Source organism: Pipistrellus hanaki (assembly GCF_964339955.1).
Source record: "Pipistrellus hanaki genome assembly, chromosome: 2".
Taxonomy (NCBI): domain Eukaryota; kingdom Metazoa; phylum Chordata; class Mammalia; order Chiroptera; family Vespertilionidae; genus Pipistrellus; species Pipistrellus hanaki.
In genome coordinates, this window is record NC_140504.1 from 4183382 (window position 1) to 4211297 (window position 27916).

Below are 27916 nucleotides of genomic sequence, written 5' to 3' on the forward strand. Positions count from 1 at the left end.
GAGAGAGATATCGAAACATCAATGATGATAGGGAATCATTGTCAACTGCCTCCTGCATGCCCCCTACTGCGCTCTATCCACTGAGCCAAACTGGTTTCGGCCTTGTTAGCTTTTTTATAGCAGGAGCACAGCGTACCGGAATTTCTTCTTAATATTTTTAAAATATGTCTTCATTCTCAGTGAACAGACTAAAAGCAATCTGAAATCTTAACAACTTCTATTAGTGAAATTTTTCCCATTTAAAATATACTGGAATTAAAATGTTTTGTGGACCAATTCAGTCAGTCTCTTTTCTTCGGTCAGTGGTGCTGAGTGTTGAAAACGGAAGATTTAATCAGATTCTTGCTCTCAGTAGCAGTAAAGTAAAATGGTACTTTATTCTTCAGCACTTTCTACATCCAAGTGTCTAAAATATTTCATTTAAAGTGGTTATTATTTCCATAAGCCAGATGCTGGAAATATGTTAACACATGGGGGGGGGGGGGAGAGGAGGGAATGCTGTTTTCTAATAATCAAATATTAACATTTATGCTTTGGTGCTTGAGTTAATTAAAATATTTATTATAAAAATAGGTTTTTATTGATTCAGAGACAGAGAGGAAAGGAGAGGGAGAGAGAGTGAGAAACATCACCAATTAGTTGCCTCCTGCACACCCCCTGCTGGGGATAGAGTCTGCAACCCAGGCATGTGTCCTGACCGGGAATCGAACCAGCGACCTCCTGGTGCATGGGTCAACACTCAGCCACTGAGCCACACTGGCCAGGCTGGGTCTCTTTTTATTTAAAACTTTTTCCTTCCTATTATACAGCTATATTCAGTATAGAAAGCATAGCAAATACACTGGAAATAAATAACACTGACAATAAATTAAAAATGGACCACAATCTCCTTCCTTAGAGATAGAAGTGAGCATTTTATTATCTTATGCATATATCTTTAAAATAATCTCAATTAGATGACTAGAAAATAATAAGCTTAGATTATATTTTATTAAATAGTGCCTTACAGAAGCACTTCTAGGTAGTTCTGATTTAATGTTGTGATTGTGCTTTTGTGGGTAGGTTTAACAAAAGGTCCCCTGAAAACTCCATCTGCTATCAGGAGTAGGCATTGTAATATTGTACTATTACACCATTTCTAAGTATGTTAGTAAATTTCTCCAGAATTTAGGGCTAGGCAATTATTTCATGTGCATTTGCATAGTCCCCTGTGTAAGCCAATGAGAATTATAAGTGTCCTCTCTTCCCCCTCCCCCGTCTCTCCTTCCCTCTTTTTTCCCCACTGTAGTTTTCACAAAGGTCAAAGCTTATGCCATTTGTAGTCTTCTTTAAAAAATATATATTTTATTGATTTTTTTTTTTATAGAGAGGAAAGGAATGGGTGTTTCAGTTATAGGAATAAAAAGGTGTCATTTTGTATTTGAAATGTTGTCATTGTCTAATATAAAATGGAATTTTAAAATTAGATTAGCGTCCTAACCGGTTTGGCTCAGTGGATAGAGCATCAGCCTGCGGACTGAAAGGTCCCAGGTTCGATTCCAGTCAAGGACATGTACCTTGGTTGCAGGCACATCCCCACAGGGAAGTGTGCAGGAGGCAGCTGATCAATGTTCCTTTCTCATCAATGTTTCTAGCTCTATCCCTCTCCATTTCTCTCTGTAAAAAAGAAAATCAATAAAATATATTAAAAAAATAAAATTAGATTAGCAATAAAACAAAACCTTAATTATACAAATTCAATTTATGTACTGAAAACACCCCCCCCCCCCCACACACACACTACAAAATTCAAGGCACAAAAGAACCGGAATAGACCAGAATGTATTAGAATATCGATTTTATTTAAATAATTATCTTTACTTTTCCTTCTGTCGGTGACGACGGCTGAACAGAATTCACCACAGTTACTTTGGAGTCGCCAAAAGCATTGCGGGCAGAGGCCTGACTCGGGGGTGGCTGCTGCTGCTTGCTTTTCCAGGTCTCCTCGGGCCCTTCGTTAGCCGCGCTCTCCTGGTCGTTTTTAAAGACACAGCCTGACCCAAAGAGCTCCTCCATCAGACTGCTCTTCTTTTCTCGGAAGGTTGCGTCTCTCGCCTTGGCTCTGGGGGAATTCCCGAAGGAGGGCTCGTACCCGCACCCCGCGGGCCCGGGCTGCAGCTCCTTGGCGCCGCGCCGTCTGCCTGTGCTGTGGCTGCACCTCCAGGCGCCTGGCCGGGCCGGGCCCCCCGAGGCGGGAAGCCCGTGATGCAGGTTTTCCGTGGCTTCCGTGAACAGGTAATGCTTTCTCTGCCGGAGGTGTGCCTTGGCGTTCTGGGCGTTCTTGCTCGGTGCCTCGTCCCTGTCGCCTTTTTTCAGCTCTTCTTTTGCATCGTTTTCCTGCTGGCTTCCCCGCTCGGGGTGAGAGACCTGGATTCTTTTGGACGGCAGTTCTTGTTCCTTTTCTAACGTGGTTCTCTTCTCCTGATCCGCTTGTCTCTCCCTCTGTCTTCCAGTGTTCTCCAGAGCTGCTGGTACTCTCGCGTGTTCCTCTTCCTTTGACAAATCTGTAGTAGAAAAGGAGTCAATTTGGTGATCTTTAAACTAATGGCTTTTATTTCAAGATGGCATGCGTGTTTGCCACACTTACACCTCCTGACAGGACATTAAAAACGACAAAAAAGGCAAGGCGATAAGAGCATTAAGGGCTGGTGTCACCAAGACCCCTGCTCCTCTGTACCCCTGGCAGCGATGCCAGGTGAGCCGGTCCTGGCAGCCCTGTCCCTGTGCTGCCCCCGGGGCGGCCGAGGGCTCCCACCTCCCCCACAGCGTGCCCTGCTCCGGCCTCCAGGTGCAGGGAGCTCTGGGCTCTCAGAACGGGGGACTAATGGAGCGCCTGTTCCACCCGAGCCCCTCCCAGCCCGCTGAGCAGCCCGCCGGAGGCTGTGTGCCGGGCTCTCTGTGCCCAGCCTGACGGGCCCTTGTACATCCGGGGCCAGGAGCCAGAGTCTGCCCCGCTGGCCCTCCCTGGAAGTCTTCGGGTGGTCTCAGTACTCAGCTGGGCTTGTCTGCCACTCGGCTGGTCAGGAGTGAACATAGTGCTTAAGGACATACACAGGACAGCGGATCGGGAGGCAAAGCAAGGAATGAGTGCGGTGTCAGAGGGCAGACTGTGTTTCTGGCGGGCGGGAAGGGCCCCAGTGTGTTCTGGGACCAACGTTCCATCTGTTGGGGCCAGTGGCTACCCAGGGTTAAATTCTATAATCATTCCTTGAACAGTGTATCTGTCTTATGTATACTTTATACCCGGACATACAGAATTCACAGCTTATACATACAAAAAGAATAAATATGACTTAAAAGTTGCTAAATCACCTTCATATTTTCTCTTGGACTCCTCCTGGCTTGCTAGTTTACTGCCACTGTGAGGGATTACATGGACTAGGCCAGTGGCTTTTTCTTTATGACCCGTGTTTCCTGCTGTCTTTTTACCCTAGAATTCAGAAAAGCGGCAAAGGCTCATCTTTTGGGTCCAGATAATTCAATGAATACAGATACTTTTTTGTATAGGCCAAAGGACTGTAGCCTGTTTTGTAAAGAAATGTTTAACTAGATGTTGCAAGATTTCAGATGGGCTGTACCTTAGTCGTCAAAGGCGGCAGGTCTTCCGATTTCTGGGTGCCCTGTTGTCTCGTCCTGGTAAACGGAACACTTTTCCTGTCTGTCTGCACGGATTTTGTTGAAGAAACTGCAGAACAAGTGCATGGCATAGGAGAAACATGTCTCATATTTGGAAGCAAGACTGACTGCAAGTATAAAGTGACACTGCAGCATAATGAAGCAAAGGACCCCAGAGGCTTTCCAAAACCTCTCCATCTGTGTGCGACATTTGCCACCGTCATCTTCCTCCCACCATTTCACTTTTGTCTTATTATGGGTGTCCCAGCGGCCGCGTCCAAAGCGAGCCGGCATGAAGATGGGTCTGCGTGGCTGTTCGGGGACAAGCCTGTCCCTGCCTGCAGCCCAGACTCAGACTCGGACATGCAGCCGTGAGAGCGAGCACTGCCCCTGGGCCCCCGTGCCGGAGCCCTTGCCTCTGACTGAGGGTTAGGCCGCCCGGCGAAGGGGCTGACCACTCTCTCTCCCATTTAAAGGCCCCATGGGTGGTTTTGTCATTTTCTCTGCTGGCTGTTATTCCGGATTGAAAACCAGAGGCAAACAAAGGAACGCAAGGAAATGTGAGGTGGTGGCCTTTAAAAGAGCCGGCTGTTGTGGCTCAGTGGTTGAGCGTCAATCTATGAACCAGGAGGTCACAGTTCGATTCCCAGTTAGGGCACTTGCCTAGGTTGTGGGCTTGATCCCCAGTATGGGGTGTGCAGGAGGCAGCTGATCAATGATTCTCTCTCATCATTGATGTTTCTCTCTCTTCCTTCCTCTCTCTGAAGTCAGTAAAAACACATTAAAAACAGGTGAGTGCGTAGTTACTTCTACTGAAATGGTGAGAGACCCTAGTGTTAGGCTGGGGCCCTTGTGGGGTGGGAAGCAGGCGCATCTTGTCTTGAGGAGAAAGTGCTGCTCAGGAGTAGAAGGGACCAATGACAGTAGCAGCAACACGGATGGATCTCAGAAACATGATGCTGGACAGAGCAGCCAGACAGAGCAGCCACTGAGGATCCCAGTCAGTGGAGCTCTGGGACAGGCACGCCCCCTGCTGGGACAGAAGGGATTCAGTGGTGCCTCGGGACAGGGATGGGGGACTATTGGGCACAAAGTGGGCACTGGGGAGCTTCCCCAGGAGAGGGAAAAGCTCTGCTTTGACTGTGGTGGTGGTTACATGGGGTTAAACATGCATTTGTCAAAACCCATTGAACTGCACTCCTAAAATGGGGGCATGTTAGTGAGGTAAGCTGTAATTCAGTAAAGTTGATTTTTATTTATTTTTTAAAATTTATTCTTTAACTGATTTTCAATTGATTTTTAGAGAGAGAAAGGAAGAGGGAAAGAGAGAGAGAAACATCAATGTGATAGCAGAACTTCTATCAGCTGCCTCCTGCACACCTGTACCAGGGATTGAGCCGGGGACCCGAGCCTGTGTCCTGATCGGGAATCGAACCAGCTCTGGACGATGCCCAACCAACTGAGCCGCACTGGCCAGGGCTAAAGTTGATTCTTATTTATTTTAAAAAATATTTTTATTGATTTCAAAGAGGAAGGAAGGAGAGAGAGAGAGAAACATCAATGATGAGAGAGAATCATTGATTGGCTGCCTCCTGCATGCCCCACACTGGGGATTGAGCCTGCAACCCTGGCAAGTGCCCTGACCGGGAATTGAACTGTGGTTCATAGGCCGATGCTCAGCCACTGAGCATACCGGCCAGGCTAAAACTGAGTTTTACATCCACACTCTGGCTAGTAGATATTCTTAGCAAGTTTAACATCTGGCAGCCACTTTGCTTCAAGCTGTCCCCCTTTTACTCGACCTGAAGTAACATGCAGGACTGAGCAGAGGGCGGGGAGACAGGAACGGATTTCTGTTCTTTAGTTGTTGCAGCCATAGCACAGTTTTATTGTTCTCCTAGTCACCAGAGGTGTTTCAATGCCTAATAAAATGATTTTTTAAACATCCATTATTTTGGTGGTATAAGGTAGGAAAATCTGACTAGATACTTAAGAATAGATTTTGAGCCAAAACCGCTTTGGCTCAGTGGATGGAGCGTCGGTCTGCAGACTGAAGGGTCCCAGGTTCGACTGTGGTCAAGGGCATGTACATCGGTTGCGGGCACATCCCCGGTAGGGGGTGTACAGGAGGCAGCTGGTCGATGTTGCTCTTTCATCGATGTTTCTAGCTCTCTATCCCTCTCCCTTCCTCTCTGTGAAAAATCAATAAAATATATATATTTTAAAAAGAAAAGATTTTGAGGAAAAATAGATAAAACATACCTATTGGATACTCCTCTTTGTCATGTAAATTTCTCACTATCCGATTAGTATAGATGTTCTTTATGTCAAGCTCTCGATCTTTCTCCTAAAAAGAACCACAAAACCAATTTTTCTATAAGTATTTGTTTTTTATCAACTTTGATTTCTTCTAAAAAACAATTTGAGTTCAATATTTTATTTCTTTTAGAGCATATCTTTTTTACTTTTCGTTATATTTATTTTTATTGATTTTAGAGAGGATAGGAAAGAGAGAAACATCAATGTGAGAGAGATACATCAATCTGTTGCCTCCATTTGTGCCCCAAAAGGGATCAAACCTCAACTGAGGTATGTGCCCTGACTGGGAATTGAACCAGTGACCTACTGGTGCATGGGACAATGCTCCAACCAACTGAGCCACACTGGCCAGGGCAAGTTCAGAATTCTTTGAATGAAGTCTGTATTTCTAGCAGAAATAGAAATAAGCCATAACATTACATATCATTCCTGACATAAAAAAAAAAAAAACCACCTCTTTGTAACAGTGACATATTATTGTGATGGACAATGTTTTTGAAAAATTTCTGAGCTAGCTTCTTTCACTTTTTTCCATTTTCCATGTTTCTTATTCTTTTGCATGGGGCAATATAGTGGCCACCAGCCATGTCCTGACTTAAACTAATTAAAAAACATAAGAAAGAATGAAATCTTACCATTTGTGTCACATGGATGGACCTAGAGGGTATTATGCTAAGTGAATAAGTCAGTCTAGAGACAAATACCATATGATTTCACTTATATGTGAAATTGAAAGAAAATAAACAAACAAAATAGAAACAGACTCATATAACACAGAGGGGAGGGGGATAGGAGGACGGGGTAAAAGGACTGAGAAATACAGTTCAGTAGTTACAAAACAGTCATGGGGGCATAAGGTACAACAGAAAATATAGTCAGTAACTATGTATTGTGGGTATTGGAAATATTGGGGAGGGAGAGACGACACTTTGTAAAGTATGTGGGGGGCTAACCACTATGTTGCACACCTGAATCCAATACAAAATAGTATTGAAAGTAAACTGTAAGTGAAAAATAAAAATAAGCCAATTAAACGAAACTAAAATAAAAAATTCAGTCCTCAGGCACACTAGCCATATTTAGCACGCGGGGCTGCTGACCGCGGTCCTGGGCAATGCAGGCAGAACATGCCATCATCTGAGCGCGTGCTGCTACCCAGAACGTGCAGCAGGGGGAAGGCTGGAACAGGGACATCACTGATTAGCTTTATCCCAATATTCTTTTAAAAGTCTCAGCAAAATGAAAGGTCTGAAATGCTGGCTTGTAGAGGGAAAAAAAGATTCAATTGAATACCGAACACTGCTTCTTACACCAAGAGGCACCCCGTCAGCATCAGGACCACTGCGGTGGGCTGTGAATTAAGGATGTCTCCCAGGTCTGAGCAGGGAGGAAAGCCCAGGAGGAAAGGGCCCAGGGATGGGGAGTGAAGAGGGACAAAAAAGGTCTTGATGTTTAGAGGGGCAAGTGCTGATGATCTGGAAAATTCAGTTACATCTCTTTATTTGAGGGTCAGCATGCATGTCAGCAGCGGAGGGCAGGAAGAGGCAGGCCAAGAGCTGCTGGCTGACAGGTGAGGATGGCCGGGTCAAAGGAAGGAACACGAGGACAGTCCCCTTCATGCTGGGAACGAAGGTTTCAGTCGGTCCCCACCCCAGAGCGGGCCCAGAATGGAAGACAACAGGGTCAGAACCCAATCCAGGACACCGGGCGGGTGTGGTCAATGGGTTAATCAGGGGAAACCATAAGAAAGAAAATCAAATCCATATCTCGGAACGCCCATGGAATGCCTGTTGACTATCCGGAGGAGAGAGGAGCCTGACGGTCTGGGAAGCAGGGCCTGCCTTCGGCTGTAAAAGAAGTACCTTCAGTTTCTGCTGGAGGAGCTTCACTTCCGCCTGCAGCGCCTCCTTGGCGGTCTGGGCGGCCAGCGTCTTCTGGTTCTCCATGGCCAGCTGCCGGCTGAAGGCCTTGCTGTTCAGGCGCAGCTGCTTCTCCAAGTTCTGGGAACAGGGCACGTTTCAATGCTTGTAACCAGGGCGGTTTTAGCAAAGCGCCAACTTTTTAAAATTTTTTTAATAATATATTTTATTAATGTTTTACAGAGAGGAAGGGAGAGGGATAGAGAGCCAGAAGCATCAATGAGAGAGAAACATCCATTAGCTGCCTCCTGCACACACCCCCACCGGCGATGTGCCCGCAACCAAGGTACATGCCTTTGACCGGAATCGAACCCCGGACCCTTCAGTCTGCAGGCCGATGCTCCATCCCCTAAGCCAAACCGGTTTCGGCAAAACCTCGACTTTAGTGGCACTCATTACACTTATGAGAAGTGCAAATCTTAAATTCAATGTTAGTGATGGCTCTTACAGGGGACATTTACTAGAACGAAGTAGAACCACATGACACAATCCCTGAGCACAACTCTGGAGAATAAATATCATGTTTGAGCTGAATGTTTTTTATATTCTGGAATTTGATAAACATTTTTTTTGAACAGGTTCTGAAAATTCATAGATACACCATACCACCCCACACCCCACACCACACACCCCACCCCACCCCAACTTATCCCACCCCACCCCACCTACCCCACCCACCCCACCCCACCCCACCCCACTCCATACACCATCATTTCAGCACGTAAACAAGAGAACCGTCCTTTTCAGAGGGAGAGCCTCTGCTCTCTGTGACAGAGCCTCGCGCAGGCCTGGGCTGTCTGCCTCCCTGTGAGCCCCCTCCCCGGGCCCTGCCCCCGGGACACACCAGCAGGAAGGCCGCAGAGGGAGCACTGGGTGTCCCTGCTGGACCCGAACCCGCCCATGGACCTGGATCTGCTTGTCGTTGGCCTCCATCTTGGCGGTGAGCACGGCCAGCCGCTCGGTGAGCTCCTCCCGCTGGGCCAGGCTGCGGTCCTCCGAGAGGCTCTGCAGCGCCTGCAGGGCGTCCTTGGTCTTCAGCAGCTTGCTGTCCGTCTCCTTCAGCTTCCGGGACACGGCCCTCTCCTTCTCCTTGGACTTCTTCAGGAGCTGCCGCAAGCTTTTCACTTCATTCTGGTGCTTGGCCATGATCTGGGGGACATTATTCTGGGAAGTCTCATATCTGCCTATAGCTTTCAGGTGCCTAATCTCAAGCTGCTTCAGTAGCTGGTTCTCCAGGGCCGTGGCCTCCATCCTCCGATGAATGTCACTCAATTCGTTTTTCAACTCTTTGATCTTACGGAGCCGGGCCGAGAGCACGCGCTGAGTTATGGCATCTCTCCTCTGGGTAATCATGTTGATTTTGGAATTTAAAAGGGATGCATTCCACTTCTGCTTTTTTTCAACCGAGATTTCCTTCTGGCCTGTTAAGCAGATCATCCGGTTAGTTACTAGTTATGTATACAGATAGATAGGCAGGTATGCAAATATGTATACCCACCTCCCTTGCACATATGTACATATTCATGGGAGCCAGAAGGGGAAAGAACGAGCATTGAATGAATATCCATGCTTCGGCTACCAGGGGTCTTCAAACTACGGCCCGCGGGCCACATGCGGCCCGCAGAGGAGTCTGATCCGGCCCGCCAGGTTTTTTGGGCAGTGAGCGCAGCCGAGGTGTTACAGTAGGAATTAGTAGTTCATATAGTCCGGCCCTCCAGCTCTCTGAGGGACCGTGATCTGGCCCCCACTTTAAAAAGTTTGAGGACCCCTGGCTAGGCACTTTATATATAGCTATCCCATTTAATGCAGTTCTTCAAGGTCAGTAATAGTCTATTCCATAGCTACACATTTTTAGTTGTTTGTCCGAGGTTACATAACCACGAAGTGACACAGTGGATTGAAAGCCAGGTCTTCTTTGACTCTGAAACCTGTACTTTATATCTTTTATAAGCTAAACTAAAGCTCATGATCATAGGTAACATTTATTATGTGCTATCATATGTCAGATATTGAACTAAATGTTTTATATATTATCGGAGGTAATCCTTCTAACAATATCTTATGGGGCAATTAGAGGGTAACATTAAAGCCCAATGTAATATATGAGCATCTCATATATTTTAAAAAAAACATTTAAAAACCATTATACTGCTTAGAGAATATACACAGATATTCAATTTTTCAATACATCCAACAAAGACCCTTTTTCTTCCATTACTTTGGCTGGGCACTAAATAAAGTAGTCAGAGGGCTTGTGTTCAGGAGTTTGTTTAAAATAAAATGTTTCTAAACAATGTTACAGCAAACTTATAAGCACCAAGCTTACATAACTGAATTCGAGAATATCAAACGTATGTGCAACATCACTTATTGTCATCCTATTTTAAAGATAGACAAACTGATGCTTAGCAATGTCACTTGTCAATGGGCACGAGTAAGTGGTGAGACAGAGCCCAGGTGTGTGTGCCTACACCACTGCCTCATATCTATATTCTTTTGTATGATGTATATGTATATATGTGTATGTGTGCATCTGTGCATGTAAACACAAATGTGTGTGCCTGTGAACATATTAGTATATCTATATTGAGAGAGACTGAGTCTGGATTCTAGAATGTAAAATATCTGGTGCTCATCCTGGAGAGAGAAGGAATGTCATGGCCAAGGTCACTGGTGTCCTAACCTTAGACCTCCGGCCAAGTGTGGACACATCCTCTGAGACATGGCTTCACATGTTTGGTATGGAAAAGGTGACTCTGCCTGCAATGGAAACAATGAGCCAAGAGAAAGCTGGTGCTTTCTGGGGACACAACGTTGGAATCCTGGCTGTGAAAGACCACGTGGATTTGACCACCATTAGTGCCTGTACAATCAATAACTGGTGAACTGTCTTTACGACTGTGCCTCCAATGGCATTCATTTTCCCACTGGCAGCAGTTGAGTAGGGCTGTGGCTGAATATTGAGTATTTTGGAATCAGTTTTTAAGAACATTGAAAACTGGAAAGCACAGCAGATCAGACTCTACTCGGGCAGTGAGCAGGTGCGTGTGGTTGTGTTGAGGGCACTTGAATAGCCTGGCCACTGGCCAGGGGAACCCTAAACCCAGGCCATGTGATCAGGCTGGACTAAAACAGCAGGGGAGGTGGCGGTGTCACGTTCTTTGCCATGCCCACCATGACTGAACTTGACCTCCAACTTGTACGTACTGTCTTCCAGCTCTTGGGTGACATGACCCTGAACAGGAGAGGGAGTCTCCAGAGACTAGAAGGGTGAGTCACGTGTGCAGTGAGGCTTGTGTCCCTGTCTCACATGTATTCAAGTGACTGGAGGGTGGGCAGTCAGAATGAGTGGGCGCCTGGAGACTAGCACCACAGCCCTGGCCAAGGCCAGAGGTGGGGATGTATACAGAGGGCATGGGTGCTGTGAAAAGAGGAGGTGTCAGCCTTTTAAAGATCAATGGGCCCGACTGGTGTGACTCAGTGGTTGAGTGTCGACCTAAGAACCAGGAGGTCTTGGATTGGTTCCTGGTCAGGGCACATTCCTGGGGTTTCGGGCTCTATTCCCAGAAGGGGATGTGCAGGGGACAGCCAACTAATGATTCTCTTTCATCATTGATGTTTCTATTTTCCCCTCTCCTTTCCTCTCTGAAATAAAGAAAATAAAAATCACACGGGCTTGGACAAGAAGTCATAAGTGATAAAAACAAAGGCCCAGAGGCTCTTGTGGAAATCTTGTCTGTGAAAGACCTTCCATATGCCCTCCCCTCCCTTCCCCAAACACACCTGAGATTACATTTCTCGCCTACCCTACTGGGCAGGTCCGAGAGAATAAACCAATTTGCTTCAGAAAGGTAAACATATGATTTGCCACTTGAGTGGTAGAAAACAAATTCGTATTCTACATATCATGCATACTTATACAACTATAAAGCCTGTAGAAAATGAAAACAGAATTTAATCCTTAATGCTTTTGTACCTCATTATCCTAACCTACACATAATAAAGGTAAAACTTACAAGTTCTATCCCACTTCACACAATTAAGGCAGATTTAGCTTAATGATTACATTACTCTTGGGATACTTAATTTTTAAACCACTGAGCTAAAACACTCAAATTAAGTTAGTTCATAAAAAACATGCACATTGAAGTCCATAGTTAACCAAAAAGACGCTCACCACATAAGGCAGCGTGCTCTTCTGAACACTCCAAGAATGTGCCCGCACTCACGCTTCTCTGTGCCAGACTCTTCCTTCTGCGTCAGCCCACCCTCCTGTCTAGGAGCTATTGTCCCCCCAGGCCCCCCCCCCTCCCCCGCCCCCCCGTCCCCTCGGCCTCCTCTGGTCTCTTCCTCTTCGTTTCAGTGTCTTGTTCTATCGTCAGGGCCTTCCATGCCCTCAGTCTGGTTCTGCTCCTTATCCTGAGCCATGTTCCCATCACTCCTCAGGTGGGAACATGGCTGCCCTCCACCAGGTTCTCTCTCTCTTCCAGGTAACACTGTATTTCACTTTGATCGAGATGCCCACTTCCGCCAAGGACCAGGGTAAGAGGAGGGTCAAAGGAAGGGCCCTTTCTCCTTCTGTCCTCCACAGTTCCCGCTGTCAGTCTGCTGGCGAGGGTCTGGAACACTACCTCCATCTCCCACCTGCACCTGACTACAGACAACAGGGCCAAAGGTCTGCTGGCGCTCGCATACGTGAAATAACTTCCTTTTTGGCATACCCATTTTTTGAATGACTACCACATATTTTGGCACTGTATCAGCAAAACACATCCAAGAAGAATATACGGGTGGGGCAAAGTAGGTTTATAGCCGTGAGTGCGTGACACACAGTTTATTCTTGTGTTATTATTTATTTATTTTTAATTTTCAACATTTTTAATGTCATGGCACATGAAAACTAATTAATAATATTCTGCAGCACACCAAAAAAATATAGTTTTTGCCAATCTGGCAAAAAATAGGTATAATTTTGATTGATTTACAAAAAATCATGATAATAGTAATACCTATCCTTTTTGCTCCAAGATGACTTTTTAAAAAATCAGGTGCCTACACTTCTTTTTTTTCCTCATTTTTTAAATTGATTATGGTATCACATAATTGTCCTCATCCCCCCAATCCCATCCCAAGCCCCTCCCCACATATGCCCCACCCCCCTGTTGTCCATGGCCACCTGCTAGGCCCATATGCATGCACACAAGTCCTTTGGCTGATCTCTTCCCCTTTACCCCCACCCTCCCCTACTTTCCCTCTGAGGTTTGAAAGTCTGTTCGGTGCTTCTTTTTCTCTGAGTCTGTTTTTGTAATGTTATTATTTATTAATTATTGTATTATTTTCCATATGAACAACCCTAAACCTACTATGGCCCTACCCTGTATAATTGAAAGAGTGCTGAAAGTACATTTTCTACAAAAGATACAATTAAAAAAAATTAAATTGTAGATATTTATTGCTTGCTATTATTTACATTGGTTTCTGTAAACCTCTTAATACTTGACCAAAGCAGAAATCCTATCAAATGGAAGTCCTCATTTCATCCTTAAAATTTTTCTCTATGAAATATCTTTCTGCCATAAGCCTTGCTTTTCTAAGCTGGGACTTGAACATGATCTTTAATGTCAATAAAAAATTTTATTAATTGATTTTGAGAGAGAGAGAGATAAACATTGATTTTGTTTTCCCACTATTTATATATTCATTGTTTGATTCTTGTATGTGCCATGACCGAGGACCAAACCTGTAACCCTGGCGTATCAGGACGATGCTCTAACCAACTGAGCTACCTGGCCACGGCCCAAATCAGGTTTTTGTTGCTAGAGTAGTTGTGGTGCCAAACATGGGGAAAATGTGAGGTTATCAGAGCTTCCTAAGTTTCCAGGGCAGTTTAGGGTTGTGTAACCATGGAAGCTGAGTGCGATGGATGATAACTGCTTCCATAGGCCAGAGTCCCGCTGGGAGAGAGGTGCTGGCTTTCCGCCTTCTGCCCCAGGCCTTCCCCGGGTCTGGGACTCCCGCCTTCTAGAAAAGGGGCTTCTAATCTTCTGAGAATCTGCTGCAAGCTGTGGTCTCTTCTCCCTAGAAGAGGTCACACACGGAACTCTGCATGGAGGTTCCTGGGGTTCGCAGGCAAAGGTCTGGGGTCAGGAGCCCCTGCTCTCCAGCTAGGAAGAGGGGGAGCTGGAGATTCTAGACGACGCAGACATGGCTCAGTGTCCTAGTCAGGCTGGGTGACAGCTACTGGGTAAATGTGACAGACGTGCCCACACGTACAGGCTGCTAGTTACTTCCCACCTGTTGACTCAGGCAGTTCCCATGGTCACGGTGGGGAAGACCCGGCTCTTTCTCACATACACAGTATTTATCAGCCCGGGATTGCCTGAGGTGGGAGGGAGTGACTGCAGTCTGGGCAGGGAGGCAGGGAGTGAGGCGGTCAGGCCATCACCAGGCTAATTCCAGTTTGGACAGGTAGGGGTTGAAGGTGTTGGCACTTCTAAAATCCACAAGGAAATGACATAACCAACAGCCTTTTGCCCTCTCTGTTTCACAAGGTTATCGCTGCCAATATGCCTCACCAGAGTTGGAGAACATCTTCTCGGGCTGTTGAGACAGGAATTGGTATTTCATTGGTGACTCAAACCATAGTTCTCCCGCTGAGATGCAAGGCAGGAGGCCAGTGAAATCCAAGCACCAAGGTGCTCTGTGACAAGGCCACCTGTTGGCTAGAAAGGGAACCAGCCTCACTGTGGGCGCCAGCGGGCCAGCGGGCAGGGGGCTGGCGAGACACTGCCAACCAGCTCTCGGTTATCCTGTAATTACTCTTTTTTTTTTTTTTTCCCCTTTTGTCATCAGACATCTATTGAGGGCATATTTTTGGCTAGTTTCTTTTTCTGAACACAAAAAGCGGATTTAAAAATAAGCCTTCTGTGAAAGTAGACTAAATTCCAAGGCTTCAAGTTCTGCATCAAGCGCAGCCCATCCTGCTTGTGGGAAAGGTAACCAGCAAAGCACAGCCCTTCGTAATTATTCTTAATTTCTCTACTTCCAAACTCCTTCCGTAAAACTTCGCTTGTAATACACGTTGACAATATGGAAAGGTAATAAAACTGAATGTGGCCATTTCAAATGTTAGTGCGTTAAATAATGCTGTCACTGTAAGCAGGCAGCGGGTCTCGGTTGGGACATTTTGCTTACCTTTAGGTTGGAAGAGTTCAGAAACGTAGTCTTTCTTCTCCTTTTCTTCCTTTGTCACAGGCTTCTCTAAATAGTGGCTGTTTTCATTAGTGGGTGTTTCTGAACAGTCAGAGAGAAAGTCTTCTGAGTAATCATAATAAGAAATTAGGCTGCAGGAGCACTGAGATCTGCTGTAGTCGATGCTCTTATCGGAGCCGTTGCCATCCCTGGGCAGGTCGGCCCGGCTGGGGCTGCCCCCGGGCTCCTTGGGCAGCAGGCTGCCTCCCAGGGCCAGCGCGGGGAAGTGCTCATCGCCATGGGTGCCTGCTGTGCCAGCCAAAGACATAGCACACCTGATGGAAGAGAGGGGCTTTTAGACACATAGCCGCTGACATTAAAATGGACATGCGCATTATTACACTGAACTACCTCTCTATATAAAAGCCCAGCAACCAGAATGGCAGAATGACTAGACGACTGGTGGCTATGATGTGCACTGCAGCAGCCAACCAGCCTGATCCAGGCCCCAATTGGTCCCCAACACCCCAATCGGGGGCGGGGCTGGCTGTTAAACACCCACAGCCCCTCCCCCCTGCAGGCCCAGCCTGATGGACCCCCATTGGAGTGGGCCAGCAGAACGTGGCCAAATTCATGCACAAATTCATGCACCAGGCCTCTAGTAATGGTTAAGTAAGAATTCTGAAGTATTTTCTGGAATCATTTCAGTTTGGTTTTTATAGTTTTCTACATAAACTATAAGAACTCTGAGACCAGACTTTGGTGAAATTCTATTCACAGAAATTATAAGATAAAGTTCCTACCAGATAGAAGCAATGACAACAATTTACCAATCAGTGAAATGTACTCTTGTTCTCTAAGCCTGACTGCTTGTTGGGATTTTTTTTTTTCTTCTTCTTTTTTTTTTTTTTTTTAATATATTTTATTGATTTTATACAGAGAGGAAGGGAGAGAGACAGAGAGTTAGAAACATCGATGAGAGAGTCATCGATCAGCTGCCTCTTGCACACCCCCCACCGGGGATATGCCCGCAACCAAGGTACATGCCCTTGACCGGAATCGAACCCGGGACCCTTCAGTCTCTTGTTGGGATTTTTTTTTTTTTTTTTGCCTTGCTCAGAACTGAGGAAAGTGATCACACTTGCTCCATCTGGAAGGCTCATGTGAAATGCAATGCTTACGAAACCCAGACATATTTATCTGGATGTATACACTTTTCTTTACTAATGATCAATCACATACTTTTGAGATTAAAGATATAGATCAGAATTATTCTACTTGATTCATAATTATAAAGTTTATATATATATATATATTTTTTTTTTTTAAATAAATCTTTATTGTTCATATCATTACAAATGTTCCTCATTTTTCACCCCCTCCATTATTCCCCTCCACCAGGTTCCCACTCCACCTTCTGCCCTTTCCCCACCTCCCATTGTCCTCATCGATAGGTGCACAGTTTATGTTCAGTCTCTTCCCACACCCCCCACTCCCCTTTTCCCTGAGAATCGTCAGTTCACTCCCCTTCCATAACTCCGATTCTATTATATTCATCAGTTAAAATTGTTCATCAGATTTTTTAATTCCCTTGGTTTTTACATTCACTTGTTGATAGTTACATATTTGTTGTTCATAATTTTTATCTTTATTTTCTTCCTCTTCCTAAAGAACCCCCTTCAGCAATTCACATAATTCTGGTTTGGCGGTGATGAACTCCTTTAGCTTTTTTTTATTTTATTAGTGAAGCTCTTTATCTGGCCTTCGATTCTGAGTGATAGCTTTGCTGGGTAGAGTATTTTTGGCTGTAGGTTCTTGTTATTCATCACCTTGAATATTTCTTGCCATTCCCGTCTGGCCTGCATGGTTTCTGTTGAGAAATCAGCTGACAATCGTATGGGTGCTCCTTTATAGGTAACTACCTGCTTTTCTCTTGCTGCTTTAATATTCTCTGTTTGTCTTTTGCTCTTGGAATTTTAATTATGATGTGTCTTGGTGTGGTCCTCTTTGGATTCCTTCTGTTTGGGGTTCTGTGCACTTCCTGGACTTGTAAGTCTAATTCTTTCCCCAGGTGGGGGAAGTTTTCTGTCACTATTTCTTTCAGTATGTTTTCGGTATCTTGCTCTCTCTCTTCTTCTGGGACCCCCATAATTCTGTTGTTGGTTTGCTTGAAGTTGTCCCAGAGGTTTCTTATATTACCTTCAACTTTCTGGACTCTCTTGTCTTCTTGCTTCTGCAGAGGAGTGTCTTCTGGCTCTTTATGTTCCAAATCTTTGTCTTGATTCTTGCGATCTTCCAGTCTGTTTTTAGGACTCTGTATAATATTTTTTATTTCAGACAATGTATTCTTTATTTCTAGTTGATCCCTTTTCATATCCTCATAGGTCTCATTTATTTTATCGGCCTTATCTAGGAAATTCTTGAAAAACCTTATAAGCATAGTTTTGAACTCTATATCCAGTCACTTTTTGTCCTCCATTTCTTTCGTTTGTGATCTGTTTCCTTGTCTCGGCATTTTTGCAGCTTCCCTGAGTTGGTAGCCTTGAAAGTCTCTGTGTTCAGCTTGGATGGGGTGGAGTTTCAGGGTGGAGCCTATAGCCTTAGCTTCCGTCAGCCCCGTCCTATGAGGCTCCTGAGACTCAGTGTTCCTCAGTGTCCTTCAGTACTCACTGCAAGCATCTCTGAGAGAAAGGTGCCCTCGAGTTTTGCCTGCTACCAAACAATCTAGGCCCAGAATGGGATTCAGTTCAGTTGGAAGTGGGTTTGGAAGTGGGGTTCAGAGCAGTCTGGAGCTTTTGTCTCCTTCCTGCTAGGGCAATCCAGTGGTACTGTCAACCGTCCGTTCTCTGCGCCCAATGTGCGCGCCTCTGGGACTGCCTTTCGCTGTACCCCTGGGTTTCTGCCTTACAGCCCAGGCTCCCTCCGTATGAGCCTGGGTTCCCAGGGTCTGGCCTAGAACTGGGGTTCAGTGCAGTTGGAACTGGGGCTCAGCACAGTCCGGAGCTTTTGTCTCCTTCCCACTAGGGAACGCCAGCCAGGCACTCAGCCTCCCTCTCCTCTCCGGCTCCGTCCTCTCCGGGCGCGCACAGTGTCTCACTACCTTAGGCTTTTACAGCTCCTCTGATTTTCCTTCTGGTTCTCTCTTTCCTTCTCATTGTAGAGTTTCCAGTCAGTCGATTTTCCTGTAGTTCTGGGTAATGTCCATTTTGTATTTTATTGAAATTGTTGTGTGAGGCTGCAGTTAGGAGTTTACCTATGCCGCCATCTTGGTTTCTCCCCAAGCTTTTTTATATTTTAATTCAGGAAATTTGCATTCCTTTTTATGTTTTACTTAGACAACTATAACATGAACATCATTTCCCTGATTATATTCTACATGATGATAGATGAAGCAATTAAAAAAATGCTAATTTGTATATGAAAATCATCAGGGATCAGAATCCTTTTGAAGAAAATGCACTGAGTGGATAATTTACATTTGTTTAGCAAATAACTAACCATATTTTCAGCTGTACAAAACCCAAACTTTTATAAAGAATGGATTTGGGTAAGATATGTACACATATAATATCTTAATAAAAAATGGAAGAAAAAAAAAGAAATGGATTTGGAGAAATATCAAACTAAGTTTGTCTAGTTATTATACAGTTAACTCTTCAATATGGAAAATAAAAATATTATTTGGGAACTAAACAATAGTACAGTAGACTTCAGATAAATATATGTAAAAGATAAAAAAATAATAATGAGTCCTGGTTGGTGTGGCTCAGTTGATTGGGGCATTGACCTGTGCACCAAGGGGCTGTGGGTTCAATTCCCGGTGAGGGCACATACTCAGGTTTCAGGTTTGAGCCTCAGTTGGGGCACATACGGCAGGCAACCAATCAATGTTTCTCTCTCTCTCTTGCTCTCTCTCCCTTTTCCTTCCTCCACTGAATATAAATTTATGTTGCTATGAAAAAAGCACCTAAATTTATTGAATTTCGAGTCTCACCTATGGTTGTCTTGGCAGGGCCAGACCAAATGTATTTGCAGGCCTTATATGGCCCATGAGCTGGTTGCTCCTAACCCCTGCCTTAGAGTTTTGCCTGTCCCTGTCCCTCCCCACCTCTCCTTACTCATGACCTTAGCCCCTAATTTCCTCCCCATGCATCTTGACAAATCCAGACTGCCTGAACATGGTTGCTAACCCATAAGAATAATTTGGCTTTTGACCAGTCGCTATTGCCACAAGCTAAACTTTGGCTGACCTCTCCTCCTCACCCCCAGCACAGAACACACCTTTGAAAAATTGCCTCCTGGGCATGTGGGACAAAGGCCTCAGTCAAGGGTGCTTTTCATGTTACAGTCACAGACTGTCCGGCTGCCACAACCGGGGTGTGTGACAGAGCAGGTGACAGACAATTTGCAGGCTGACCAACGTGGGTTTGAATCTGGGTCAGTCACGCAGCTAAGTGATCTTGGCCATTTGTAAATGTAAGAGCACCGATGTTACAGGGGGACAGGAGTCTGTAAGAAACCTATGCCAGTACTTGTCACACAGTCAGCAATCAACGCACAGTAGGCTCCCTTCCTGGGAGAGAAATTCTGGGACGAGTCCAGACTGTCAAGGATGCCGCTGGTGTCTACATGTGGCGGATACGAGTTGGTGGGTTTCCCATGACCTATTTCACCTGGAACAACTCCCTGGGTAATCTCATTGGACTGAAATGCCCTGAAGACAGACTGTCTTTTTATTTTATTTTTTTGTTTTTATTGATTTCAGAGAGGAAGAGAGAGGGAGAGAGAGAGATAGAAGCGTATCTTAGCCAGAATCAAACCTGGGACCCTTCAGTCCACAGGCCGACGTTCTATCTATCCACTAAGCCAAACCAGCTAGAGCATTGGTCAGCAAACTCATTAATCAACAGAGCCAAATATCAACAGCATGATTTAAATTTCTTTTGAGAGCCAAATTTTTTAAACTTAAACTTCTTCTAATGCCACTTCTTCAAAATAGTCTCGCCCAGGCCGTGGTATTTTGTGGAAGAGCCACACTCAAGGGACCAAAGAGCCGCATGTGGCTTGTGAGCCACAGTTTGCCGACCACAGAGCTAGGGCAACAGACTCTGTCTTGTTCTGGTTGTAGTATCAGGCCTGGCGTGGTGCTGCCATCCAAACACTATTGTAAATACCTGAATGGTGATCACACTACCTTCTACTGTGTGCCAAGTACGAAGGTAAGCGCTTACATATATTAGCTTACTTAATTACGATGATAGTGCCGAGAAAGAGGCACCATTAACCCCATTTTACAGATGAGCAATTTAAGGCTCAGAATGGTTAAGTAACTTGTCCAAGGTCACTAAGCTCGTGAATGGAAGCACTGAGTTTTGAATCCAGGTCTGTCTGCCTTTAAAGTTCTTTTCACTGTGCCACACTGCTTGACCCAAAATGGACATAATCGGACACAACTCATTTATTACTACAACCTTAAGATGTCAGAGTCTGTGAAAACCTGCAGTAAGCTTATGGCCGTGGTCAGCAAACCACGGCCTTCGAGCCACATGCGGCTCTTTGGCCCCTGGAGTGTGGCTCTTCCACAAAATACCACGGCCTGGGCGAGTCTATTTCGAAGAAGTGGCGTTAGAAGAAGTTAAGTTTAAAAAATTTGGCTCTCAAAAGGAATTTCAATTATTGTACTATTAATATTTGGCTCTGTTGACTAATGAGTTTGCCGACCACTGGTTATAGTAGTTTCTTTACTGTTATGACTCAGAAATACAACCCACAATTAAAAAGCAGGTGGGGAGGGTAGTAAAGGGAAAAGAGCGCCAAATACATGGTGACGGAAGATGCTGTGACTGGGGGTGTTGGCACACATGCAATATACAGATCGTGTATCACAGAAATGCACACTTGGAACCTATATGATCCTATAACCAGTGATCCTATCACCACTGTAATAAAAACAACAATAATGCCCTAGCCAGTTTGGCTCAGTGGATAGAGGGTTGGCCTGTGGACTGAAAGGTCCTGGGTTTGATTCTGGTCAAGGGCACCTGCCTGGGTTGTAGGCTCTAGCCCCAGTAGGGGGTGTGTAGGAGGCAGCCAATCAATGATTCTCATTCATGATTGATGTTTCTATCTTTCTCTCCCTCTCCCTTCCTCTCTGAAATCAATAAAACTATATTTTAAAAAATTAAAAAAATTCTAAAACAAAACAAAACAACAAAAACAAAAACACTGTTCTAAATAAAAAAAAAAATGTGATCCTGTTGATCATGCTTTACTGGAACACCCATGGTGAAGGAGTAACTACTTCTTGACAGTAATAAATTTGTTTGGCATGTTCATTTAATTACAGAATAAGAAATAAGAATGTTCAAGGTCAAGAAATACATCTGGGTCACTCTGGAACACTACATTCTGTTGTCTTCAGGCCTGCTTTTGCAACAAGGCAGACAAAGAATGAACACACGCTAGAAAGTTTCAAACGAATGCATGCGTACCTGCTGCTCTCTATCCACCCTGCCCGAGACAGGAAGATCAGCGGTGTGCTTGGAGCGGCGGTTCCTCACACTGCAGTATTTACGGGGTTTCCGAGGTAGTATTTTCGGACATGCTTTGGCTTCTTTTTAAACAAAGAATATGTTTCAAAAAAAAACCTAGAAGGATATTACAGAAAGAAAGTGTTAAGGTCTCACCAATAAATATGGAAACCAGGTGAAAGATCAAGGTGAAGACAGTGGACATTTAATAAAGGGTGGGCAGAGACAGGCCAGGAACCGGTCTGGAACTCAGAACAGAAGTGAATCCTTATTTCATTCCTCACAGTAAAGCAAATATAAGAGAATTAAAAATGTAAATGTCGCCCTTTCCCAGCTGCCGGTAGATGCTCGGGTCTTCCGGGGCAGCTGAGGTCGTGTTGGGTGAGGCCCTCACTTTATCTGGCGGCCAGCACTGCTCAGGGCAGCGCTGGCCAGCACTCACCCTCGCCATGGCCTCAGTCTCGGAGCTCGCCAGCACCTACTTATCCTGACGGCGATGAAGTGAGGTGACGGAGGACAGGATCAATGCCCTCATTAAAGCAGCTGGTGGAAATGCTGACCCTCTCTGGCCAGGCTTGTTTGCACAGGCTCTGGCCCATGTCAACCCTGGGAGTGTCATCTGCAGTGTAGGGGCTGGTGGACCTGCCCCTGCAGCTAGTGCTGCCCCAGCAGGAGGTCCTGCCCCCTCCACCCTGCTGCCCCAGCTGAGGAGAAAGTGGAAGCAAAGAAAGAAGAATCTGAGGAGTCTGATGATGACAGGGGCTTTGGTCTTTTTAAAAAATATATATTTTATTGATTTTTTACAGAGAGGAAGGGAGATAGAGAGTTAGAAACATCTATGAGAGAGAAATATCAATCAGCTGCCTCTTGCACACACCCTACTGGGGATGTGCCCGCAACCAAGGTACATGCCCTTGACTGGAATCAAACCTGGGACCTTTCAGTCCGCAGGCCAATGCTCTATCCACTGAGACAAACCAGTTTCGGCGGGATTTTGGTCTTTTTTGACTAAACCGGCTCTTTTTTATCACATTCAATAAAAGCTGACTTCTGTTACAGTTGGGCTCACAAAAAAAAAAAAAAAAAAAAAAAAAGGTAAATGTTAAAAACAAATCTTAAAAGAAGACATGGAATGCGGTAAGAAAGCCCAGAAACCACAAAGGAAACAATTAGTAAAAATGGCTGCATAAAAATGTAAAGTTTCTGTGTAACAACAAAAAAATCAAGTTAAAAGGCACATCAGAAACTGGGTAAGCTATTTTCAATATATAAAAAGAGCTAATTTCCTTAATTTACAAAATACCCATATATACAGTACCAGCTCTGCCAGGACAAGTAGTGTTTGTCCTCAGTTGTTTAGTGTATGGTATTAGCTGAATGGACTTCTAAAGTCCCTTCCAGCATGAAAATCTGTAAATTAAACCTGCCTATATAGATCAGAAATCTTAAGCTTTATCTGATTACATGGGAATGTACTATGTTCAAAGTTTGGATGGTTATAGACAAGTTATGTAGGTTTAGATAATTTAACAATCTCTTCCCCCCCTCTGAGACTGATCAGTCTGTTCCACGTTTCCATGCCTGTGGTTTCCACTCCTGCATTGAGCGTCTGCCCCATAACAGTATCTGCTCGTCATAGCTACTGGTCATCTGGTCCCTTAGGCTTTTATATATATGCATACTAGAGGCCCAGTGCACAGATTTGTACACTGGTGGGGTCCCTTGGCTGGCCTGTGGGTATTGGACCAAAACCTGCTCTTCAACATCCCCTGAGGGGTCCCGGGTGTGAGAGGGTGCAGGCCAGGCTGAGGGACCCCACTGGTGCACGAATTTGTGCACCCGGCTTCTAGTTTTACTTATATTTGACAAAAAGCTTGAATTCCTTGCCAGAATGAGCATCCCAAAGAAGCGCCTTCAGAATGAGAAACTGTGCCTCTACTGCCACCAAGTGGTGGCAAATGCAATGGACAGTGCAGGCACTGAAGGAAAACAAGTGTGAGCTCCAGGACTACATTTATAGACGGGTGCATCTTAGCTCCCCCTCCTGGCCACCGCGATATTTCTCGTTCATTTTCAATGTTGACCTGAAATTAGTAATTATTTTTACTAGAATTTTCATTCTATTTTAATATAATTGTACTAAAATACCACACATTTGATACATCTTACACATTAGATGCTCATTTCATTCCTTTTCAACACATATTTGGGTCTGTTAGGTGTAGGGGATATAACGAGCACAATCAGAAGTGTTTTTGTGGATCTTATACATCAGTAATAATCACAGCAGTGACTGTTCTCAGTGTTTTCAAGGAAAGAGACAACTCTGTAAGGACATATGACAAAGGCATCTGACCTAGACAGTGACCTGGGAAGTCCTCTGACAGAAGCACCACCTGAGCTGAGAAATGGAGGATCAATGGGAACTAAGTAAGCAAAGAGGACTGGAGGGGAGGGTGGGAGAATACCGCAGACACAGAGAGAAAATAGCCTATACCAGTGGTTGGCAAACTCATTAGTCAGCAGAGCCAAATATCAACAGTACAATGATTGAAATTTCTTTTGAGAGCCAAAATTTTTAAATTTAAACTTCTTCTAATGCCACTTCTTCAAAATAGACTCGCCCAGGTCCTGATATTTTGTGGAAGAGCCACACTCAAGGGGCCAAAGAGCCTCATGTGGCTTGCGAGCCACAGTTTGCTGACCACGGGCATAAGCCTGTTGGGTGGAGAAGACAGAGAGAGCCAAGGCCTGTGGCTGCAGGAGGCCTATGTGGCTGAGGCCAGTGAGAAGAACTGGTGGTTTAGGATGTACAGAGGTATGTGGGTGTGAGCAGCTGCAGGGTCAAGGGAGAGCATGTGTAGATTTGAATCATTAATCCAAGAGAAAGGGGAAGCCAGCAGTAAGCCAAACAGGGAGACTGGGAAAGGGATGACAGAGTCAGTAATACCTTCTGAAGAGGCGACTGGGGCTGTGTGTAGAGCGTCACATGGAAAAATCCAGAGCAGAGATTGCAGAAGCCTGGAGGAAGGGGGGCTTGGATTAAGGCACCAATGATGATGCAGAAATGGGAAAGATGCACAGAAGACGAGGTCACCAGGGCTTGGTGATCCACTGGATGCTGGGTGAAGGGAAGGGAGAGGAGGAATCCCAGTTTCCCATGATAGAGGTCCCAGAGGGTGGCCTGGTAGGAGATTGTTCGGGCCTGTGGGTGTTGAGTTGGGGTGTCTGAGAGGTCTTAAGAGGCAATACCATTCAGCTAGCTAGACATAGGGGTCTAGCTCAGAAAGGCAGGCCACGCCAGAAGGACAAAGTTGGGATTCAAGATGGCGGGCATGGATTTGTGCCCAATGTCAGAATATAGGGCACAAGGGGGGACAACACAATGAGAAGATGAGGAACTGTACTATTAATGACCTCAGGAGAGGAGAGTGAGCCCGAGGGGTGGCAGGAGGAGCAGAAGGCTGGGGGTCGGGGAGGGTGCAGCAGCCAAGGGAAGACAGTCTCAAATGAGAGATGGGAGCAGCATCAAATTTCAGCTGCTGAGAACCAGCGAGCAAGATGTGGTTTTTGTTTTAGAGAGATAAAGGCAGAAGGCAGACTCCAGTGGGTTGAGGAAAGAGACAGGCATGGATGCACTGAACAGGGCAGCTCTTTAAAAAAGTTGGCCTTTCAAAGGGGATGGGAGGTTGGGAAATAACTAGAAAATGAAGGGGAACATGGGTCAAGGGAGATTCACCCTCTCTTTCTTTTGTGATGGGAGACTTGAGCCTGGGAAAGAGCCAGTTGAGAACAGTGACTGCACAGGTGAGAGAATGAAAAGCTGACAGTAACAGGGTAGGGTTTTGGACAAGTGGGAGGAGGTGACATCCAAGTCACAGGGTAGCCTAGGACAGGAAGAAGGAAGATAAGATGGGTACAAGTAGGTAAGGCTTTCAGTTCTGGTAGCAGAATAGGGAGATTCCCACCAGGTAGTGTTAAGTTCCTCTATGAAGTGATAGCATGAGGGACAGATGGGAGATCAAGTTTGCATGAAGTAGCCCAACCGGTTTGGCTCAATGGTCGAATGCCAACCTATGAACCACGAGGTCACTGTTCGATTTCCGGTCAGGGTACATGCCCTGGTTGAAGGCTCGATCCCCATTGTGGGGTGTGCAGGAGGCAGCCAACCAATGATTCTCTCTCATCATTGATGTTTCTATTTCTCTCTTCCACTCCCTCCCTCTCTGAAATCAATAAAATAATATATATGTTAAAAAAAAGTTTGCTAAAACAACACACAAGTGGAAGGTTGATAATCTGCTATATTCCATATGCAGGTTGCAGCAATCCTACCATGTTACTTGGTCAATCAGGGTTTCATTCGATGGAAAAAGAGAGAAAATGGGGGTTTGATATTGGCAAGGCTACAGGTATGTTGGGGACCATTAGTTCCTGGAGGGCAGGGACCTGTCATAGCCATCACTGCATCACTCTGTGACTGACGGATCGGAGTATCAGAGCCCAGGTACTATCAAAATGATCAGCACAAGGGGGAGCATGTCTCCATTTCAATTTGCCTCATGGTGCTTCCCTAAAAAACATCCAAAAACCCACTAAAGGTAGGGAACCAACAGCCTAATTTCCTCCATGCCTTCTCCTCCTCACTGGGAAGAGGCCATGGATTATTTTATCCCCCAGTCAACCAGCTTTAAGGCTCTTTCCATAGTTCTATCCAGGGACACTGTCACACACCTTGGAAAGCTAAGGGACATCTTTCAACGTTTAGCTTCATAGTTAGGTGCTTATGTACCTGGTTTAAAAATTGCAATTCTCAAAAACACATGCTTAAAACACTGTATTTGTATCCACAGAACTCATCTCCATTTTTTTCTAAAGTTATTTACTTAAAGTGACAGAGAAAGGGAAATAGCATAAGACTGTCAATACTGAAGTCTGGGGGATGGCACAAACAGGGAGACCATAGAAGGCGGATGAGATAATCAGGCACCTGATGGTGGTGGCCTGGACCAGGCGGTGACAGTGGTGTGTGTGTGTGTGTGTGTGTGTGTGTGTGTGTAAATGGCAGGACGGTGCATCTGTTCTGGGTACGTGCTGAAGGATGTGTTGACACTGAGTGTGGGGAGGAAGAAAAACAACGGTAAAAAGGACAAGGCCTGGACCACAGGGAGAATGGTTTCCGGTAACAGGTGCGGCGGGAGCAGGTTTGGGGGAATGCCAAGCTGTTCTGGACCTGCTGTGCCGGGGGCCCCTTAGGCTTCTAAGGAAAAGTGTGGGCAGACATGTAAGTGCGGGGTCACGGCTGGAGACATTACTGGTGGGGCTCCCTGGCATTTAAATGGGCTTTGAGTCTGAGACGGGATGAATTCACCCGGCGAGCGCGCAGGAAGCATGTCCCAGGTCATGCTCAGCAGGGAACACTGGTCTGAAGAACTGTGGCGATGAAATGTTAAAGCACTAAGGGGAAACTGTGGGCGGAGAGTCCAAGGCTGAGCGGGTGAGGGGCAAACACGTGGCAGGCGTTTCTGAGGGCTCAGAGTTCCACGCTGGGGCGTTGGGGCAATGTAAGTGCTAAGGTTAGAGAGAAAAAACAAAAACAAAAGAAGCGAAACCATGCCGGGTTGGTGTGGCTCAATAAGGCTGGGTGTTGACCTATGAACGAGGAGGTCATGGTTGGATTCCGGTCAGGGCACATGCCCGGGGTTGTGGGTTCAATCCCCAGTAGGCGGCGTGCAGGAGGCGGGGATCAATGACTTTCACTGATGTTTCTCTTACTCTCCTAATTCATAAAAATATATTTTAAAAAAAGCAAAAGTGCGTAGGTGCAAAACTGAAGATAGATTCAGATATGACAGAAAAGCATCGGGGAAAGCCGGTGATCAGGGGGCGGAGGTGGTGAACTGCCCTGTGCCCGGGTGCCCGGAGGCTGCCCAGGGCCAGGGCCCTTCCCCAGGCCGTACCTGGCCAGCTCGGGGCAGCCCCTGCCCGAATGCCCCAGCGGCCAGGCCTCGCGCCGGCGGTCCCGGGCGGCGCGGTCCCGGGCGTGTGGCGTGGGTGCGGCCCGCGGAGCGGGGGGCACGCCGGGCCCTGCGGGAGGAGAGGGCCGCCGCCCGGCCCCGGTGCCCACTAGCGTGCGAGGCCGGGGCGAGGGGGCCAGTGAGGGGCCGGCGGCGCGGGAAGGCCGGAGGGCCTGGCCGGAGGCTACGGCGGGCGCTGGGCCGGGCCTGGGGCTGCAGGGGTGTCGGTGGCGGTGACGGCGGCTGCGCGGCCGTTACCTGCTCCGCAGGGCTCCCGCGGCCTCAG

General features: G+C 46.1%; 1 protein-coding gene across 1 annotated transcript; it reads right to left on the reverse strand.

Annotated features, from left to right (window-relative positions):
- Positions 1-582: 582 nt before the first annotated feature.
- Positions 583-27916, reverse strand: LCA5L (lebercilin LCA5 like). Its single transcript, XM_084873629.1, has 9 exons — positions 27889-27916; positions 21575-21730; positions 15087-15418; positions 8799-9313; positions 7836-7973; positions 5917-6001; positions 3618-3724; positions 3352-3469; positions 583-2543 (listed from the first exon to the last, which is right to left on the reverse strand). The coding sequence occupies exons 3-9, from the start codon at positions 15409-15411 to the stop codon at positions 1843-1845; spliced, it is 1989 nt and encodes a 662-aa protein (XP_084729755.1). The 5' UTR covers positions 15412-15418; positions 21575-21730; positions 27889-27916; the 3' UTR covers positions 583-1842.